Source organism: Mytilus californianus, unplaced genomic scaffold (genome assembly GCF_021869535.1).
Source record: "Mytilus californianus isolate M0D057914Y unplaced genomic scaffold, xbMytCali1.0.p SCAF_13, whole genome shotgun sequence".
Lineage (NCBI taxonomy): Eukaryota > Metazoa > Mollusca > Bivalvia > Mytilida > Mytilidae > Mytilus > Mytilus californianus.
The window spans coordinates 32,505,160-32,527,689 of record NW_026262615.1 but is presented as its reverse complement, the minus strand read 5'-3'; the positions used below and the strand labels follow the sequence as shown (position 1 = coordinate 32,527,689).

The 22,530-nt window shown below is 32.1% G+C and overlaps 1 protein-coding gene across 1 annotated transcript; it reads left to right on the top strand.

The window, feature by feature from the left end:
* Window positions 1-31: 31 nt before the first annotated feature.
* On the top strand, window positions 32-5,331 carry LOC127723524 (coiled-coil domain-containing protein 43-like). Its single transcript, XM_052230164.1, has 5 exons — window positions 32-235; window positions 1,371-1,455; window positions 2,652-2,796; window positions 3,810-3,856; window positions 5,068-5,331. Exons 1-5 carry the CDS (start codon window positions 65-67, stop codon window positions 5,256-5,258), a joined length of 639 nt encoding a protein of 212 aa, XP_052086124.1. The 5' UTR covers window positions 32-64; the 3' UTR covers window positions 5,259-5,331.
* Window positions 5,332-22,530: the final 17,199 nt, after the last annotated feature.

Below are 22,530 nucleotides of genomic sequence, written 5' to 3'. Positions count from 1 at the left end.
CGGACTGCAGTGAGGTATTAGAGAGACAAAAACAGACTTCCGGCATTCCGAATGCTCCAGCAAAATGGCAACAAGTCAGCAGCCTTTTGAGGAATGGCTTTGTGCAAAACTCTTATCACTGGACCCAGAAATCGATACTGATGTATTTGTTATGTACATTAACGGAATTTTGGAGACAGACGATCCTTCCGATGAAAAGAAAGAATCTATGTCAGAAATTTTATCAGAAGTATTTGTGAGTACTACTCCTCACTTGTTTACAAATTACATGTACATGATGTATATCTTTTGTAAACATCCTGCCCAGTAAACAGATTGGGTGAAAACGGTGGTTTAACACTTGTTGCCGGAAGGACACATGTGTCCACACCGGCTGTGCCGCAGGGACACATACATGTATGTCCATGTTTTAATTAACACAGTCACAATTGCTGTGTCTCTTTCAAATAAAAATTATACCAACAAATTGTAACATCATTAGGGTATGACATCAAATATTGAATGCCGTCATTGTTGTGCATGTGATATCACAGACGTCCAGCTGTTGTATTTTCTGGCACATGAAATGCAACCATATTCATGATATTAACTACCGGCAGCAAGATGGTTAACCACCACAGGCAGTGTTCTTCGTACAGTTCTGCAGCACCTGCAGAATATTTTCACCATGAGCGCATCACTAGCATTGGCTCGCTGTCCCTGAAAAGATAGGCACTGGCTACAATAGACTATTTTCATATTACCGAATTTTGACTCCAGATTATATAATTTGTCGACTGGTTACCTTGGACATCATGGTACTCGGTCAAGCAAGAGCAACCAAAATAAGTAAAATCAAACATATAATCGGTGTAATTTGAGGGGAAAGTTTACTGTTTTACGATGATTTTGTAGTGAAAAAAAAATATTAACCAGGTAATTTTCCCCAAAAATTGTACCGATTGAAAGCTTGGTTTTACTTCTTTAGCTTGCTCTTACCTGACTTGGTACCATGATGTCCAAGATAACCAGTCGACAAATTATATAATCCGTAGTCAAAAGTCGGTAATATGAAAATAGTCTATTAGATTGAAACATAACCATGATAACAATAACAAAAAAAATATTGTTGTTTTGGACACTAATATTGCCTGAATGCTAAGTTGGGTTCGGAACCATTTAATTACGAACGTAATAAAAAAATTAAACTTAAGTTTTCTATTGACATTCATTCATGTCATTGTAAAATTGTCATACATGTCATATGAATGTACATTTGTATATTTAGAAATGTTACTGGTACATGTATATGATTAGATGTACAAGACCTGTCAAGTGGAATTACAATAATCAGAAATCTATGACATAACTTCCAATTATCTCTTTTGCAGCCAGAAAACTCTTCTGATATTTGTGCTGAAGTTTACAGTAAATGGGAAGAAATAAATGGCTTAGCTGCATCAAAAGACAATTCAGGTGAAATTTATAAGTTATATTAAACTAAACCAAATGCAAAAAATTGGAAATACATTTAAGAAGATTCATTTCAAATTAACAAATCAGATTTGAATAATGTTCCATAAACATATGAATACAGTGCCTTACTGTGGATTCATAATATTTTATGTAGTACCAATTTTTGTGGATAAAGGCCTAGGTAAACCATGCTTTTAAATGTTCAACAAAGTACAATTTTTTGCTAACTTTTGCAAAACCATGAAATCAATATCCACGAAAATGCAATTTTTCCATAATGCCCTTAAATTGGTTACCATGAATATAAATTTATGAATCCACATTTATATATATAGTTAAATAAAAAAATCATAAAAAGATAGGAACTAAATAAGTTTTTACACAAAAATTAAAAAAGTCAGAATTACAAAAATGTTGATTTTGTAAGCACAAATTCCCCAACATCATTGCTTGGACTGGAATGAAATTCATATTATTTCCAGAGTGTTACATAACAAATTAACATAGTCATGATAGATATCAATTTAAGTATATTGGTTTGCGATCATATGATAAAAATTACTTTTTTTAACAACCTTATTGCAGATAAATAGGTATACTTTTGCTAGCTATATATATATAGAGTAAACAAATTTTAATATCCCATTAGAGAAAGCTGCCTTTAAGCTGGTCACATGATCAATGCATGCATCATTTCTTTTCAATTTCAGCCGACCTTTCCATCATACAAAACAATGAACATGATGAATGAAAACAGAAGTCAACTTTTGGTCAAAATATTGACAAGAAGCACGTTTCAGATACTTTTTATAAACTTAAGAATAAGACTTAATATATTGATGATGACAAGACTCAGCTAGTGTAATCAGGAGGTGCAAAGGTTCATGAAATGGTGCATCCAAAATGTAACTCATGCATCCAGGACTGGTGTACATGCTTTAACAAGAACTTTAAAAAACAGAAGAAAATTAGTAATATAAGTCAAGTATAACATATTGTCTTCAACAATTGAAAAGTACTTACACATACATAAAAAGTATAAGTATATTGATATCTGAAACAGATGTCATACTCTTTTCTCTAAATTACCCTGTGTCATAACAAGTTTGATTAAAATAACCAAGTTCAAATTTTACAATCATCTGAATCCAAATAACTTTTTGTATTTGTAACATGCTACTTTGTTATTTTTACAGATTCAGAGAATTTGGCAAAACAGTTATCCAACATGTTAGAAAACCAAAAAATAGAATCAGTAAAACCTAAAGAGAATCTGAGTAAGGAAGAGATAGAAAGAAAGGCAGCTATTTTAGCACAATACTCCCAGGTGTCTGATGAAGAGTATCCTTTTATTGTCATGCTGTCTTGTGTTTACCTTATTAAGAATTCAGATTTAAAGAGTAGTACATGTACTTCTTAAAATAAGGAGATGTGGTAGGATTGCAAATGAGACAACTAACCATCAAACACCAATGGATAACATAGATAAGGACATGAAGGATGTGAAGGTTTAAATTTTATCCTATAATTATAGATTATCGATGGTTATATTAAACAAGGTGGTGTTTCTCAGCTACAGTCTAATTGAAGGGCGACAGTCCTGACATGACATGGATGAAATGTAGCTAAGAAACCATCTTGAGATTGAAAGACCATAGATAATGTGTTTATAGCTGTTTTCCCAGGCAATGTCAATGACGTAGGCTCAGGACGTCATAATTCTTTTTCTACAGGACTGAAAATACTTATATCACTAGAGTAGCGTTCACGATATGAAAAATTATCACAAAAAAATATCAAAGCAAAATTTAAAAAATAGTGATAATAGCAACAACATTAACATATTTTATACAGAACGTTCTCAAAAGTTAGAGTGCAATTATGTATTGTATTGCACTGGTGCAAATAAAGATAAATATTATTGATGTCATTAGTGACAAATATATGTTTTTTAAAAACAGTACTTTTTTCAACCTTGTCTATACAATACAAGGGTTATTGCATGAGTATTGTTAAATTTCATTTCTCAAAGAATATACATGTATATATACATTTTACTTACAACATGTACAAGCTAAAATTCTACTCGGGGCTGTTCCAGAATTAAACGCATGGGAGGCACTCTTTATGATCATGAAAATTTTCGTTTTACTTACCTCATCCCTCTACATGATAAATTTTGGAACAGCCCTCAGGAAAGTATTCACCAATATTGAAGCAATAACCCTTTAGTGTTATAATTTCAAATTTTGTTTGGATTCTAGATATTTTTCAACCCAGATTGAAATTGACAAAGGAATTTTTAGTAGCTGTACTGGTTTCCAGTCCTAATATTTTCCTTAACCTATAAACAGAGATGATGACAGACCAGTTGATCCAGGAGGAGATAATCAAGACAATTGTATCTTTTTATGAAAACATTTCAAACTTGAGAAATTATACTCTAGGAGTGGGCTTTTCAGGGGCGGAAGGACCTTTTTGGAAATTTCATGTGTTGCTAAAATATTTAATATTCAAGCAATCTTACTAGCATTTGAACATGTCTAAAAAAATCTGAGTATTTGAAATTAATATGTGAAAAAGGTTTAAAATTCAGTGTTTTAACCATTTAAATAAATGAAGGAGAAAAAATTAGTTGAAAACAACTTAGCTATGATGTGTAAATTTAGGAAATGGAGATTTCAATAATGTGCTGACTGCTCTCATTGAAAACTGTAAGATACATGTAGCTAATTTATTATGACATAAAATTAGAAATGGCAAATCATGCATAAAACATGGCTTCCATTAGCAAATTTCTTAATTTGATGAGTTAGTTTCCCTTCATCTGAAATTTCCAAGTCAGATCTTTCCAAATGTTGACTGGAATGAGGATTACTAAGAATGGACCCTCTTCAAAGCCTATGGTTTGTATTTTTGCATTATAATTTGGCCACATATTAGGAAGCCATGCTGTTTATCGCTTTGAGATCTATGGGAAATCACAGGTACTTATCATGGTTAATGTAAATTACCACAGGGACATTTTTAAAAAACTAATGATGCAAGCTGGATATGCTGTTCTTAGATAACTTTTTATATATTTTTTTTAACTATTTTGTACTGTTAACAATTGCCTTAAAAAATTTAATGACATCAAGTCAATCATAGTACCGCTAACTTTGATTGTTTTAAGTGTATGTAAAAAAAATGTATTCATTGAATTCTTGATGAAAATGATACCCAAAGACTAAAGTAAGCCTAATGATGTAGCACTGCAAATTCATTTTTCCTACATTTTCCCCTGCAAACACAGTAACAAAATGATCAATGCATGAAAAAAAAAAGAAATTGGTAACCCTAGGATCATGATGATTTTGGTATTTCAATTAAATGGACATTAATCTTTCTTTTTTTAGAGATTTACAGATGGACAACTGTATACCATAATATATCTTGTAAATGATGGGCGTATGAAATCTGTAACATTGCCCATTTACTTTAATTTGATTTGGTTGGTTACTTAAAAGAAGTCTTTATTTTTTATCTGAGCACAGAAAGTTACCTCTGGAACAGGTAATCAGATTAGGATTGAGTCCAGTTGTACATAATTTATCCTTAACACTGCTGAAGCTTTGTTACAGAAAAACGTCAATGCTGAAAGTGTAGCTAAGGTAGAGAAAGAAAAAAGAGAAAAATCTAAGATGGAATCTGACAAAAAGAAAGAAAAAGATAAAACGGACAGAGAAGCCCAGAAACAAAAACAGACGGACAGAAAAGAAAGCGAAAAGAAAAGAACACAGAAAGGAGAAAGAAGGAGATAGCATTCAATTGTTATTTTAGAATTTATTGAATTAGCTATATAGTAATTGTTATTGTTGAAGAACTAGTGTCAATGACAAAAAATTTGTGTTTTTGGTTACAAATAAGAAAATGGTAAGGGGTGGTAGGTTGAATTTTTTTTTTTATTATTACTTATGCCTTTTTACATTTAAAAGAATACATTTTTGAGAATGTGGAATATAGTTTAAATCTTAGGAATTTGTGATACCTTTGTTGAAGATTATCATCATATTGTTTTTATTTTATAAAGTCTAATGCACAAAAAGAGATTAAACACCTTGTAAATTGTTACAATTACATAACGAATTATAATTTATCATTTAATTTTGGATCTGTGTACTTCCTAGATTGTGTATGTTATTGTTAAAGAACTGTCTTTAAAAAAATATCCGGTTACAAGTATGAAAATGGTAAACCGTAGTTTTTTGGTTGAATATTTTTTTGTTATTCTTTGAAGACTTTTTTTCTTCTACAAATGTTTATGCTCATGAAGCATCATATTTATGAGAATAAGGAATATATTTATTGAAGTTTTAGAATTTCACTTGAAATTTGCACTATTGTTGAAGACTATCTTAACATTATTTTTTCATCATATAAATGAAGTCTTATGCACAGATAAAGATCAAATACTTTGTAACTGATCTTTTTATAATTTTTGTTAAATTTTGTTTATTACCCAGATTGGATATGGTACAGAAGAGTCAACTTTTTTAGTGCATTTCACTGTTGTTATGTAGAAAATTACAAATTTTGAAAGAAAATATTGCTATTTTGGATCCTGGGATTGTTGACCAAAGGTTATTTTACACTTGACCTATTGACTTCATTCATGCAACTATCACATAGCAATATAACTGAAGACATTTTATTTTGTGGCTTTATTATTGAAGTGACCATCTGTGATATTCTGTAATGGCAGACATAAGGTGTCTAATAAATTTGTTTCCTTAAACTGAAGCACCCTGAAATGGAAGATACTGGCACACACACAAAATATGTTCAAGTGTCAAGTTTTATTTTATAAATAATCTGATTTGAGTATACTGTAAAAAAAATAGTATTATTTTAAGAGTATAGATATTAAAAGATTTGTTGTATTACTATTGCTGTGTAATTTAATACCAAATGAACAGTCAAATTTGTGTGAATTTTTTTTTATAGTTTTCAGGAACCCATGTTTAATCAGTGTTTCCACTTACATCAGAAATCTGCCTCTATGTACATAAAAAGGTCTTTTTATTGACTCTTGTTTATTATTGTGTTCTTCATGTCTTAGCATCAATACTTTTGTTCGATCCACAGAAAGTGTTCTGTTTATTTTTTGATAAATTTGTTAAGTTTTTCATTTGTTCTGGATTAAGAAAAAAATGCATTGGCTCCTCAATGAGGTTTTCATGAAATAAGTGTCTACTTTAAAAAGAAAGTGAAAATTTATGTTAAGACAAATAGAAAAAGACTACCGGTACTCAAAAGATTTTCCATATCTAATTACCAAAAGACATAATTATAATACAGTACTGATATCTTTTAAGCTTCTTTTTTTTTTAAAGTAATAATAAACTATCAGCATAGAATTTCAAATTGAATTAGGATTTGCAGACCTGCCAACTTTCCCTTTTTATGGGAGATATCCCCATGAGAAGTGTTGACCTAATCCTTATAAAACCTGATTATTTAAATAGACTAAATACTTTAAAAAAAGTATTCAGAGAAGTAAAAAATACATTTTGAACACATGTATACTCATTCAAAACCATAGATGTTCTTATTAAGTGCCAATCTGCCTAGGAATCAGGCAGTGGTGAAAACGTGACAAACAAAAACCCACTCAAGTTGACATTAATTTATGTTCAAAATGTATAATGGTGCACGAATATATCATTCGTTTCATTTTCCTGTTCTGGTAATTCAAGTTATAATTTGGTTGAAATACACTAGAAATTAACAATTAAGGGGAGCTAACGCCATAATTTGCTATCATTCTAACCAAAAGTTATCTAGAGATTTCTCAAATTACCTGACACGCATAAAAGAAAGACCTATCTTTTCTAACTCAGGATGATCGTAACATCAAAATAGGATGGTTAGGTCGGTGGGTTTTTTTCAGCCATGTTTTGAATTTTTTCTAAATTGCCCGATTCTAACAAGTACACTAGTGACATGTATAGGTATGCATTAGGTCCTATTGTGCTTAAAATACCCCAAGGAGATTTTGAAAAGTTGGCAGGTATGATTAGTTGTTATATGACAAAGCGTGCAAGTTCAATCAATTTATCATATCATAGTACACTTAAAATGCTTCTGAAGGGAGACAACTGATACTCCATAACATGACTTGAAGTTTAAATAACAAGTCTCTGATTAGTTATAAAAAAAAAGCTTCTGTTACACTGAAATTGTTTGAGAACAAGTGAATCACGTTGATATTTTGAATATTTTTGGTGTCTGATAATTTCCCGTATTTGATATTAGGGCTATTCCAGAAAAATTGATGGGGGGTTGGAAGGCAGTTTGTTTCAGCATCTGCCACCCAGATAATTGTAATTGAGAATCATAGTGCAATATAGTGTGAAAAGTTATTCTGATACCCATCACACATGTATTATTAATATAAAGTGCCTTCCAACCCCCCACACCCATACATTTTTTTCTGGAATAGCCCTTACTCCCATGAAGTACTGATGCATTAAAAGTGAAAAATATACAGATACAATACCAATCTCAATTAAAAAATTTCTGCAAAAATGGTTTCAACCTACACGTGTAAAGAATGGCTATACATGTATATTAATGTTTTCCTCAACAGGGTGCATGTTACTGTCAAATGTTTTTGCTACATCAGCTTATATGCATTGTAAATTCTAAAAAAAAATTGTGTACATTTATCATTGCAATTTTTAAAAAATGAACAAAAGTAAGAGAAGAAATATTGCCATTTCAGATAATGTTGCATACAAATATGCTTCAAAATTTTAAAAAGCTATTTTTTTTTGTGAAACCTGTTCCTTTGCAAGTTTCGCAATCATAGAACGATAGAAAAATGTCTAATTTTACAGTATAATTTGATCCCAATTTTACCATATGATACACATTGGTGGATCCAAAGGGGGTTAAAATTGATATGTTTAAAGCTGGAACCTCCTGGTACCCCCATTCTAAAAATTTCTGGATCTGAGGCTGGTACATTTGTTTTGTGTTTGTTTTTTATTGAACACACTAAGTTTGTAGACTTGAGCTTTTGGTACTTTTAGCAAGACCATATTTAAATAGAAAACCACAGAGTCTTTTATACAATATTAGGTTAGTTTAATTCTTTGTATTAAAGATGGATGAACTCATGATTAATAATTAATCTGTGCAATTACTAAAGCTAGGTATCACTGCATTGTATTTTTCTGAATATTTGTGAAATTTATTTATTCATGTCATATCATGTCTACAGTTTACCTGGTCATTCTCTCCAATTTTTAAAAAATGAGAATATATTGTGGCTTTTGTTGTTGTCAATCTTTCTGTAAAAAAACAATTGGTGAAAAGATGCCCTCTACATTTAATTTGAGAATTGGAAGAAGTTTGTTAGAAATCCTTCACAATGTGTAGGTTGTGCCACACTTATTAAATAATTTTTTTTTAATTTATCAATATTAATATTAGTACATGGATATAGCTATATCTTATATGTGAAGGATAGTTAACGTAGTTCAAAATTACTTACAGATTACGTGTAAATGGATTAAAATTTGACAGAGTAGCATCATACATAACATTTGAAGTTGTGGATTTTTATAGTTTTTTGCTTATAGTCTACTGTGGATTCATTTGTTAATCGTAGGCACCACTTTCCGTGGATTGAGAAAAAACTTGTTTTTTCATGGATATTTGATTTGTTGGTTTTGCCAAAGTCTGCATAAACTTCTTCAGAAATTTTTTTTCTCCCTTGAACATTTAAATTCATGGTCTGCCTATACCCACTAAATCCATGAAAATTGGTATCCCACGAATATAATGAATCAACAGTATGTGGAAGATTGTCAATTCAAAAATGAAATTATCTACAATTATTAACATGTAAATGGAATGAAATTTGACGGAATGGCATCCTATATATCATTTGAGCTACAGCCAATAGAAATCAACCTTATGCAAATGAATATTAATACATCTGTTGACCTATTTCGAGTTCAAATAATCTCTATTCACAGTCTGTATCTCTTTGAAAATTGAGTAGATTTAACAATTGTACAAAACAGACCAAATAACATCTTTTATATTGTATTTGAATGTTCCAAAATCAATCAAAGTCTTGTACATGTACAGGTATTCATGCACATGCATATGATTGATTTCTATGCGACACAGCTCATTTGTTATGTATTTTAAAGTTCTGTGCTAATGGTCTATTTGCCAATTCCTGATTTGATTCAGTTATTACACACCTTTAACACAAGTTGTTTCCCTTTGGTATTTTAGACTGGTTCTAAACCAGACAATATGAGCCACTGTCCATGCAAAGCATGTTAAGTTTAAATTGATATATATACATGTAAAGGGATTTTAAGTGATAAATAACTACTGGTATTGATATCAAAAGTTTTTAGCTTAACAAAAGATGAAATGTTACTGGTAGATTTAAAAAACTTGCGCAGAGATGAATTTTCTCTTTCTGCTAGCTCTTCATTGCCAATGAAAATTTATGTCCCTCCTAAGGGAAACAACTCTTACAAATGGATATCTTAATACAAAGTCAATTTCAGAATTGACAAAAAGACTATTGCACAACTTTTCTTCAGAGTTACTTTCTTTTACAACTCAGACATGATGAAAGGGAAGAGACCTATTTTTTGTCAAAACAAAATCTTTGTCAGGTGTTTATATTGAATATAGTTTTTACTTCCAGATCCGTTTTAATGGTTATTACAAGTTTCATAAGAGACATTATTAGAGTAGGAATACTTGGTAACCATAGATTACAAATACACAAATTTTTATATTCCTTAAATGATTTCAATACCACTGTGTCACCAGAATTGTATGGAATGTTTAATAATTTATTCATGAATATTTATATTTAACAACTTAAGAAATGCTCCACTTCTTTGCAGACAATTTTTTGCATTTCATCTTTTCACTTAGGTTTTCATCAAAATGCAAAAAAGTTAAATAAAATAAATCTTTTTTAAAAAATTTGACAATTTTTTCTAGCAGCAGCATGGTTTTTAAAATTTTTAAAATGAGGAACAAAACCTGAGATTAGTTTTTTTTTGTGTGTGCACCTTGCATTGGAAAGAAATACAGCACACTTAAAAATCACATTATACAATTACTTGATATAGGTTTTTTTTGTAGATTTTTTTTTCTTCAAATAGCTGTTTTTCTATAAGTATTTTTTAAGAGAATTTTTTTTTTTTTTTTTAAAGAATTTGATATCCTTTATAATTATTGTTTATGTCAAAAACATAGTATTAAAATAATTGAACATTCCATTATAATTATTTAATATTTTTATTTTAACTCCAACAAAATAAACAGTGGTGGTGCATTTCTCTTGTTGTTTAGTATACCATGTTGTGTTATGTCTGTTACACACATATATATATACATGTATGTTAATCTGACTGCCTGACAAATAAACTATTTTATTAATAATTGTGTCTCTCCATAGATTCCTTAAAACTTAATGCTTATAGTAGATAATTTGGGGATGGAAAGATTCATTTAAGTCTAGCAAGAATTTCTAAAAAAAAAGCTGTCATATACCATCACTGTGGTTTTGTGGTAGCGTGCTATCCTGAAGTGTGGGAGATCATGGTTTTAAAACATAGATTTGAAAAGTGGAATTTGCAATTTCAATTTACTGCTTCTCTGCTAAGCATGAGGCATTTAGGAGTAAGAGTAAAGATTGGTCGACTCAGTTCCAGAATGAGGTTTCTACGTGTGGCGTCATGTCTTTCTGCTGACTGTTACCTTGTGAAATAGTATGTTAAAAATCAGGCTCAGCATGTAGGTCTAGTACAAACCAGGGTTCATATTTATTTTGCATTAATATGTTCTCGCCATATTATTTGCCAATTCATAATCTTAATCGGTCTAGGATTGGGTGGCTAAGGGAGAGACAAGACATGAAAAACACTTTATATTATTGGCCTTAAATAGTACTGTGGATTCATTTATTTTCGTGGGTATCAATTTTCGTGGATTGCTGAAAACTTGCATATTCGTGGATATTTGATTTCGTGGTTTTGCCATTCTCTGTATACAAAGCCTATTGAAAATATGTTATTCGTTGAACATTTGAATTTGTAGTTCACCTGTACCCACGAAACCCACGAAAATTGGTATCCAACGAATAATAATGAATCCACAGTAGTTGGATATGAATAATACTGCTGTGGCACAGTTTTCAGTAACATGTTTTAATTGGGTTGTTGTCTCTTTGACACATTCCCCATTTCCATTCTCAATTTTATTTAATTATAGTCTCAACTGTAACAAAATTGGCAGTAAACAAATCATAGGTATTACTATTTTGAGGAAGTAATTAACAATTTGCTAACAATCTCAATATCTTATTCCCGCTTTCATACATAAAAACAAAACAATATTTTATCATTCGTCATTTTTGGTATTTGCTAAAACTGCAATAGATGACAATAAAATGCTCCGCAGGGCACAGCTTGATACGACCGCAGAGGTCGAACCCTAAACAGTTGTGGCAAGTATGGACACAACATTCAAGCTTGATACAGCTCTGAATTTGGATTGTGATTAAATATTTGACACAGCATAGGTTTCTGACACAGAATGAATGTGGTCTAAGAACTTAAAAATTTTAAATTGGACATTCACCTATTATGGTCCAATATCCAAAATCTAAATACATGGTTAGATTCAGCATATCAAAGAACCCCAAGAATTCAATTTTTGATGAAATCAAACAAAGTTTCATTTTGGACCCTTTTGATCTCAATGTGGACAAAAATGATAACGGGGCCCAAAAATCAAAAATCTAAATACATGGTTATTTTCATCATATCAAAGAACCCCATATATTCAATTTTTGTTGAAATCAAACAAAGTTTAATTTTGGACCCCGATTTGGACCAACTTGAAAACTGGGCCCATAATCAAAAATCTAAATACATGTTTAGATTCAGCATATCAAAGAACCCTAAAAATTCAATTTTTGTTAAAATCAAACTACGTTTAATTTTGGACCCTTTGGACCTTTATGTAGACCAATTTGAAAACGGAACCAAAAATTAAGAATCTAAATACACGGTTAGATTCGGCATATCAAAGAACCCCAATAATTCAATTTTTGATGAAATCAAACAAAGTTAAATTTTGGACCCTTTGGACTTCAATGTGGACCAATTTAAAAACGGGGCCCAAAATCCAAAAACTTAATACACGGTTAGATTCAGCATATTAAAGAACCCCATATATTCAATTTTTGTTGAAATCAAACAAAGTTTAATTTTGGACCCCGATTTGGACCAACTTGAAAACTGGGCCCATAATCAAAAATCTAAACACATGGTTAGATTCAGCATATCAAAAAACCCCATATATTCAATTTTTGATGAAATCAAACAAAGTTTAATTTTGGACCCTTTTGATCTCAATGTGGACAAAGTTGATAACGGGGCCCAAAAATCAAAAATCTAAATACATGGTTAGATTCAGCATATCAAAGAACCCTAAGAATTCAATTTTTGTTAAAATCAAACAAAGTTTAATTTTGGACCCCGATTTGGACCAACTTGAAAACTGGGCCCATAATCAAAAATCTAAATACATGGTTAGATTCAGCATATCAAAGAACCCCATATATTCAATTTTTGTTGAAATCAAACTAAGTTTAATTTTGGACCCTTTGGACCTTTATGTAGACCAATTTGAAAACAGAACCAAAAATTAAGAATCTAAATACACGGTTAGATTCGGCATATCAAAGAACCCCAATAATTCAATTTTTGATGAAATCAAACAAAGTTAAATTTTGGACCCTTTGGACCTCAATGTGGACCAATTTAAAAACGGGGCCCAAAATCCAAAAACTTAATACACGGTTAGATTCAGCATATTAAAGAACCCCAAGAATTCAAGAATAAAACCCCATTGAAATTGATCAAGAAATAAGCAATTTATACGAAGTATCTTCTTTTGCACAATACTGTGCAATTGAATATTTCTTGCTATTGCGCAATACTGTACAATTGACAATTTCTTGCTATTGCGCAATATTGTGCTATTGGATATTTCTTGCTATTGCGCAATACTGTGCAATTGAAGATTTCTTGCTATTGCGCAATACTGTGCAATTGAAGATTTCTTGCTATTGTGCAATACTGTGCAATTGAAAATTTCTTGCTATTGCACAATACTTATTATATAATAATTTACACATCCTGTTTGGTGTGTATCTCCTACCATATCATTATTATTTGCTTTTAAATATAAATCAGAAATAACCAACTTAAAATGGAAAATTTTAAAAGAAAAAAAAAAGGAAAAAAAGAAAAATAAAAGAATAAAAAAAAAATCCCCCCCCCAAATTTTTTGAACCCCCTTATGATTCATCACCCCCAAACTCAATCTCAGCCTTCCCTTTGTGGTATGGTACCTTGCAGTACAATTTCAGAGAGATCCATACACTTGAACACAAGTTATTGTCTGGAAACTAGAAAAATGCTTATTTTTGGCCCCTTTTTGGCCCCCAAATCCTAAACGTTTCGGGCAATTACCCCCAAACTCAATTCCAGCTTTCCCTTTGTGATATGGAACCTTGTAGTACAATTTCAGAAATATCCAATTACTTACACACAAGTTATTGTCATGAAACTAGAAAAATGCTTGTTTTTTGCCCCTTTTTGGCCCCTAATTCCTAACATTTTGAGGCAATTACCCCCAAAATCAATTACAACCTTCCCTTTGTGATATGGAACCTTGTGGTACAATGTCAGAGAGATCCATACACTTACACACAAGTTATTGTCTGGAAGTTACAAAAATGCTTATTTTTGGCCCCTTTTTGGCCCCTAATTCCTTAACTGTTGGTACCATAACCCCCAAAATCAATCCCAACCTTCCTTTCGTGGTATTGAACCTTATGATAAAATTTCATGGAGATCCATTCACTTAAACTAAAGTTAGAGTGCGAAAACCAATGTGTCTTCGGACGACGACGACGACGCCAACGTCATACCAATATACGACCAAAAAATTTTTAATTTTTGCGGTCGTATAAAAATTGTCACAAAGGAAGTACATGACGAGACCTATTCAGGTTTTTAGGAGATTTCTTCTTTTATCATTGTACATTATAGGTCAACAGTATTTGGTATGGAAATTGGCTGTAAGAAGTACCTGTGTGTCTTGTATATGTCCTAAGGTCTCAAACTCAATTTTAATGCTCCAGTGGTCAGGATGAGCTCTGTTCATTATTTCTGTTGCATGAAAGTCACCCAATATTTTTATGCCCTGCCGTAGGCAATGGGAGCATTAAGTGTTATCCTTGACAGTCATACCGGCTGTCCTTCAGTCAGTCCGACTTTTATTTCCACATTCTAACTTAAATTTTCTTATCCAAATTTTATGAAACTTATACACAAAGCCAAAAAACCAAAACTCTCAGACAGAGTTTGAATTTGGGCAGTGAGTCACTTACCATTTTAGAGTAATGCCCTTTATAACTGGGAAAATTGCAAATTTATTCATATCTGCACTCTTACTTGAATTTGACTCCAGCAACATGTTGAACTATTTGGCAGATTTTGGCTTAATTAGATGACACTGATAAGTATATATGTGTCCTAATCAGTTGGTTGCTTGATAATGGAAGGTAATGCATGAGTTTTATCTCTGGTGAAGACAAAATTTAGTTTTATAATTGGTATTTTTTGCATCTCTTTGAAAGTAAAAAGGCAAAGACTGGCTGTAATGGGGTAAGATGCAGTCGTAGGTTACACACAAAACCGAAAACGGGTTTTTCACGCAAGGCCTCTTCTCATGAAAATTTCAGTAGCACATTATTACTGGCTTCAACTATAAGGCTTAAGGTTAAATCATCAGACTGTTACCTTAGTATTTAGCTTGATAAACTAGAGGCTCCTAATAGCATGAATCACGCACCTGGCAAAAATACTCATAATTTTTATGCCCCCGCCGTAGTGGAGGGGGCATTAAGTTTTACCCTTGTCCGTCTGTACGTCCGTACGTCCCAAAGTTAGTTTCCATTCTCTAACTTCAGTTTTCCTCAACCAAATGTTATGAAACTTATACACAATGCTTATTACCACAGAACACAGATCGAGTCTGAATTTTGGTGGTGTCACTTTAACCGTTCTAGAGTTATGCCCCTTTATAAATGGAAAAATTGCAAATTTTTTAGTTTTTGTCGAGCCTGCGACTTTTGTCGCAGAAAGCTCGACATAGGGATAGTGACCTGGTGGCGGCGGCGTTAGCTAACTTCTTAAAAGCTTTATATTTTAGAAGGTAGAAGACCTGGATGCTTCATACTTTGTATATGGATGCCTCATGTTACGAAGTTTCCGTCAGTCACATGTCCAATGTCCTTGACCTCATTTTCATGGTTCAGTGACTACTTGAAAAAAAAGTTAACATTTTTTGTAATGTTAAATTCTCTCTTATTATAAGTTGTAGGATAACTATATTTGGTATGTGCGTACCTTGCAAGGTCCTCATGCCCTTCAGACAGTTTTCACTTGACCTCGACCTCGTTTCATGGATCAGTGAACAAGGTTAAGTTTTGGTGGTCAAGTCCATATCTCAGATAATATAAGCAATAGGTCTAGTATATTTGGTGTATGGAAGGACTGTAAGGTGTACATGTCCAACTGGCAGGTGTCATTTGACCTTGACCTCATTTTCATGGTTCAGTGGTTATAGTTAAGTTTTTTGTGTTTTGGTCTGTTTTTCTTATACTGTATGCAATAGGTCTACTATATTTGGTGTATTGAATGATTGTAAGGTGTACATGTCTAGCTGGCAGGTGTCATCTGACCTTGACCTCGTTTTCATGGTTCAGTGGTCAAAGTTAAGTTTTGAGTTTTGGTCTTTTTTTCTAATACTATATGCAATAGGTCAACTATATTTGGTGTATGGAAATATTTTATGATCTACATGTCAGTCGCGCAGGTTTTATATGACCTTGACCTCATTTTCACGGTTCATTGCTCAGTGTTAAGTTTTTGTGTTTTGGTCTGTTTTTCTTAAACTATAAGCAATAGGTCAACTATATTTGTTATATGGAAGAATTGTTAACTTTACATGTCTGCCTGGCATGGTTCATCTGACCTTGACCTCAATTTCATGGTTCATTGGTCAATGTTTAGTTTTCTTGGTTAATGTTAAGTTTATGTGACAGTTGTAATAAAGCTTTATATTTAGGACTATCAACATAATATCAATGATTAGTAAAGAAGGCGAGATATTTCAGCGTGTGCACTCTTGTTCATTCTCTAATTTAAGTTCGCCTCAACCAAATGTTATGAAACTTATACACAATGCTTATTACCACAAAACACAGATCAAGTTTGAATTTTGGTGGTGTCACTTTAACTATTCTAGAGTTATGCCCCTTTATAAATGGAAAAATTACAAAATTTTTAGTTTCCATTCTCTAAATTAAGTTTGCCTCAACCAAATGTTATGAAACTTATACACAATGCTTATTACCACAAAACACAGATCAAGTTTGAATTTTGGTGGCGTCACTTTAACTGTTCTAGAGTTATGCCCCTTTATAAATGGAAAAATTGAAAGATTTTTATTTTCTTCTAAATATCAAGTAATTTTTAAAATTGGAGTTTTCTTCCTTTGTCCATGATTATAGTTTAATCAACTACAATCAATGCTTTATACAATGCAATGTTTAATTTTGACTTCCACTGATAAAACACAGATCAAGTTGAATTTGGGTAGTGTCACTTTAACCATTATTGAGTTATGCCCCTTTATAAATCGAAAGATTGCAAAATTTTTAGTTTCCATTCTGTAACTTAAGTTTGCCCCAACCAAACATAATGAAACCTATACACAATATTCATTACCACAATACTAAGATCAAGTACAATTTTTCGTTTCCGTTTTCTAACTTTAGTTTGCCTCAACCAAATGTTATGAAACTTATACACAATGCTTATTACCACAAAACTCAGATCAAGTTCAAATTTGGGTAGCGTCACTTTTACCGTTCTTCAGTTATGTCCCTCAATAACTATATGATATGTAAGCAGGGGCATCATCTGTGTCCACATGTGGACTATATCCACATTTATTTTTATTAGTGACTGGCTTTGAACTAGCTGTCAGTAACTGTGAGTACTCTCAGATCTTTTTTGTTGTTAAATGATTTATAAATATCCTGCCACGCCTGGACTGTGTTTTTGTTAGATGTTTTTATGTCCCCACCATAACGTTTGACCTATAATGGTTTACTTTTATAAATTTTGACATGGAGAGTTGTCTCATTGGCACTCATACCACATCTTCTCATATCTATTAACCCCACAACATTTTTGATGTGCCTGTTCCAAGTCAGGAGCCTGTAGTCCAGTGGTTGTCATTGGTTCATGTCGGTCATATTTGTTTTTCATGAATTGTTTTGTTATAATTTAGGCCCTTAGTTTTCTCAATTGAATTGTTTCATATCTTTCATGATGGGGCCTTTTATAGCCTACTATATGGTATGGTTGCCTATAAATGCTTAAATCCACTTCATTTAAACTTTGGTGGATAGTTGTCTCATTAGTAATCATACCACATGGATAATATTCTTACCTTTTTTCACAATCAAAATAAATTTACTTATTATCAAATACACAGATGTGTTAAGGGCAACAACTCAATAAAGGAAGCAATGGATTGTTTCAATAACTACATTTTTGTAGATCTAATATCTATAATTTCTACAGTTTCAGTTTTTGCACACCTATTATAGATTTTAAGATACTGGGCAAGCACCATAAAATTGGAAAAAAATGTCATTAAAGGGCAACAACTCCTTTATGGAGTCAATTTAAGGTTTCGATAATATTGGGGCTTTCATAATAGATGATGCATTGCTGACAATTATTGCTGACTTTCTATCATACTTTTCAAAATAATAAGCTAAATGCTAACAAGAGGCTGTCAGAGTGTCAGCAAATCGGATTTTCCTGCAGATGTCGAACCCTGAACAGTTGAGCAAGTATGGACACTATATTTAAGCTTATTATTATAAATTAAACAGCTCTGAATTTGGATTGTGATTGAATATTTGACACAGCATAGGTTGTGACACAAAATGAATGTGGTTTAAGAACTGAAATACTTGAAATTGGACATTTAAATACCTATTATGGTCCAATTTAAAAAATCTAAGTACATATTAGAATCAGCATATCAAAGAACCCCAAAAATTCAATTTTTGATGAAATCAGACAAAAGTTTAATTTAAGACCCTTTGGATCTCAATGTGGACCAATTTGATAAAGGAGCCCACAATCCAAAATCTCTCAATACATGGTTAGATTCAGCATTTCAAAGAACCCCATAAATATTTTTTTTGTTGAATCAAACAAAGTTTAATTTTGGACCCTGATTTGGACCAACTTGAAAACTGGGCCCAAAAATCTAATATTTAAATACAGGTTTAGATTCAGCATTTGAAAGAACCCTATGTATATTTAATTTATGTTGAAATGAAACACAGGTTAATTTTATCCATAGTATTTTCTGTGCAAAGGGAAATAACTCAAACTGGATAAATAGTTCTCTAAAATAAGATATGATGCAATTTTTCAAATTATAATCAATAATATAATAACAACAACCAGTGATGACTAAGTTCTCTAAAATTAGATATGATTTAACACTCAAACATTGCCAGAATCAGCATATCAAAGAACCAAAGAATTCAATTTTTGATGAAATTAATCAAAAGTGTAATTTAGGACCCTTTGGACCTCAATGTGGTATTGTCTTATTAATAATGAAAAGAAATACAGGTTTGGATTAAGCATTTCAAAGAACCCTATATATATTCAATTTATGTTGAAATCGAACACAGTTAAATTTTGGACCCCAATTTGGACCAACTTAAAAACTGGGCCCAAAATCAGAAATCTAAATATATGTTTATTAATAGACAATATAAGCTTAGTTTTTAAAGGAGTTTACTTCATAAAAAAAAAAATATATATAGCATTCAGAAAATTAGTTTTTACAGAATAACAAACAAACTTGCCACAAAATTCTACAAACAATTTACCAAAGAAAAGAAGAAAAAAATCCAAAATTTTATTTATCATTAAAAAAAAAATACAATGTCATTTCAAAATCTATAAAACTTATCAGTAACAAGAAATAATTGTAACAGAATGCTGTTACGAAGTCTACCAATCAAAGCTCCAATAATTCGTCATTCCCATTGTCGCTTGACATTGGGCATTATGTCCAGTACAAATTGGTTTATGATATGCATTAGTGACGCCTATGGATTGACCCTGTATGTCATTCAAATCTTCTTGAAATTACAAACAGGAATTTATATGGTTTAAGGGTGGAGATCTCAACCGTTTACAAGTTCTAGAAGGGGGGGGGGGGGGTGATCCCCAGGGGACTCTCCCTTTATTTCATATGATTTGTTTTTTTGTCCTGTATAAGAATATATATGGTTTAGGGGTAGGGATCTTGACCGTTTACAAGTTCTTAAACAGGAGGGGGTGGGGGTGACCCAAGGGGACTCGCCTTATATTTCATTTGATTTGTTTTATGGTCCCATACAAGAATATATATGGTTTCCGCATGGGGATCTTGACCTTTTACAAGTTTTCAAAAAGAAGGGGGGTGGGGGTTACCCCAGGGGATTTCCCCTTAATTTCATTTGATTTGTTTTATTGTCCCATTCAAGAATATATATGGTTTAGGGGTGGGGATCTAGACCGTTTACAAGTTATCAAAAAGAAGGGGGTGGGGGTGACCCCCATGGACTTCCCCTATATTTCATTTGATTTGTTTTATTGCATACAAGAATATATATGGTTTAGGGGTGGGGATCTCCACCATTTACAAGTTCTTAAACAGGAGGGGGTGGGGGTGACCCCAGGGGACTCGCCTTGTATTTCATTTGATTTGTTTTATTGTCCCATACAAGAATATATATAGTTTCAGGGTGTGGATCTTGACCGTTTACAAGTTTTCAAAACTAGAGGCTCTCAAGAGCCTGTGTCGCTCACCTGTATTTACTGATGCTTTGGAAATCATGTAAAATAAGGTTAAAATCATAATTAATAGTATTAGATATTAGATGTTATAATGATATCTAAGATAATAACAAAAAACTGCAAAATTTTTGTAAAATTACTAACTCAGGGGCAGCAACCCAACAACGGGTTGTCGGATTCGTCTGAAAATTTCAGGGCAGATAAATCTAAATCTGATGAACATTTTTGCCACTGTCAGATTTGCTCTAAATGCTTTAGTTTCAGAGATATAAACCAAAAACTGCAATTTACCCCTATGTTCTATTTTTAACCAAGTCGGCCATGATGGTTGGAAGGCGGGGTCATCTGACAAATTTTTTAAACTAGATACCCTAATAATGATTATGGCCAAGTATGGTTAAATTTGTCTCAGTAGTTTCAGAGAAGAAGATTTTTGTAAAAGATTACAAAAATTTACAAAAAATTGTTAAAAAATTGACTATAAAGGGCAATAACTCCTAAAGGGGTCAACTGACAATTTTGGTCATGCAACTTATTTGTAGATCTTACTTTGCTGAACATTATTGCTGTTTACAGTTTATCTCTATCTATAATAATATTCAAGATAATAACCAAAAACTGCAAAATTTCCTTAAAATTACCAATTCAGGGGCAGCAACCCAACAACAGGTTGTCAGATTTGTCTGAAAATTTCAGGGCAGATAGATCTTGACCTGATAATCAGTTTTACCCTGTCAGATTTACTCTAAATGCTTTGGTTTAAGAGATATAAGCTAAAATCTACATTTTACCCCTATGTTCTATTTTTAGCCATGGCGGCCATCTTGGTTGGTTGGCAGGGTCATCGGACACATTTTTTAAACTAGATACCCTAATGATGATTGTGGCCAAGTTTGGTTAAATTTGGCTTAGTGGTTTCAGAGGAGAAGATTTTTGTAAAAAGCTAACGACGACTTCCCCTATATATCATTTGATTTGTTTTATCGTCCCATTCAAGAATATATATGGTTTAGGGGTGGGGATCTCAACGGTTTACAAGTTCTTAAACAGGATGGGGTGGGGTGACCCTAGGGGACTCGCTTTTTATTTCATTAGATTTGTTTTATTGTCCCATACAACAATATATATGGTTTCGAAGTGGGGATCTTGACTGTTTCAGTGGCGGATCCAGAACTTTTCATAAGGGGGGGCCCGCTCCAATCATATTTCAGTGATTCCCTATATAATCAACCAAATTTTTCCCACAAACAGGGGCCTCAAATTGAAAGGGGGTGGGGGTAAGAATATATATGTTTTAGGGAGACTTAGTTATCTACAAAATGTCTAATAATGAACAGTAAATTCCAATTTTTATTTATACAGTGCTACTAGTAAATTTCAAACTTTATATATACAGTCCTACAGATCTTATCAGGAAACAGAAAATTTTCAAATAAATCTGTCACTCCAATAATATTATATGCTAAGATATAACCCAGATCTAATTAATAATTAATAATGTAATTAACTTCAAAATGTCTAATAATATAGCTTATAATCATTACCACTTAGGAAATAGTTAATTTTCAAATAAATCTGTCACTCCAACTTTTATTGTGAGATAAGACATTATGCTTAGTCATAACATGATAACAAGAGTAAAATATTTAAAAATTCCACTTTTGGATATTAAAAATGGCGATAACTCACAAAGGAGATATACTAATATCTTGAAAATTAAACTAGACCTTCATTAAGTCCCAGGAAACAACATATTTAAATTTGAAAAAATTTGTTCAAGTGTTTTCATGTTATTGTGCTGACCCTGTTTGGCAGCCGCCCGCCGTATGTCACCATTTTAATAACCAATATTTCCTTCGAAAAATCCGGTTAAAAGTCATAATTTAAGGGCCATAAATCCTATTAGGAATGAATTGATGGTTTTGGTTGTATTGGCAAGATTGTAGATCTTATATACCGGTATGTACTGCTGATCATTGTTGTGATGTTTTGTCAAAAGTAGGTAGATCTTGACATTCTG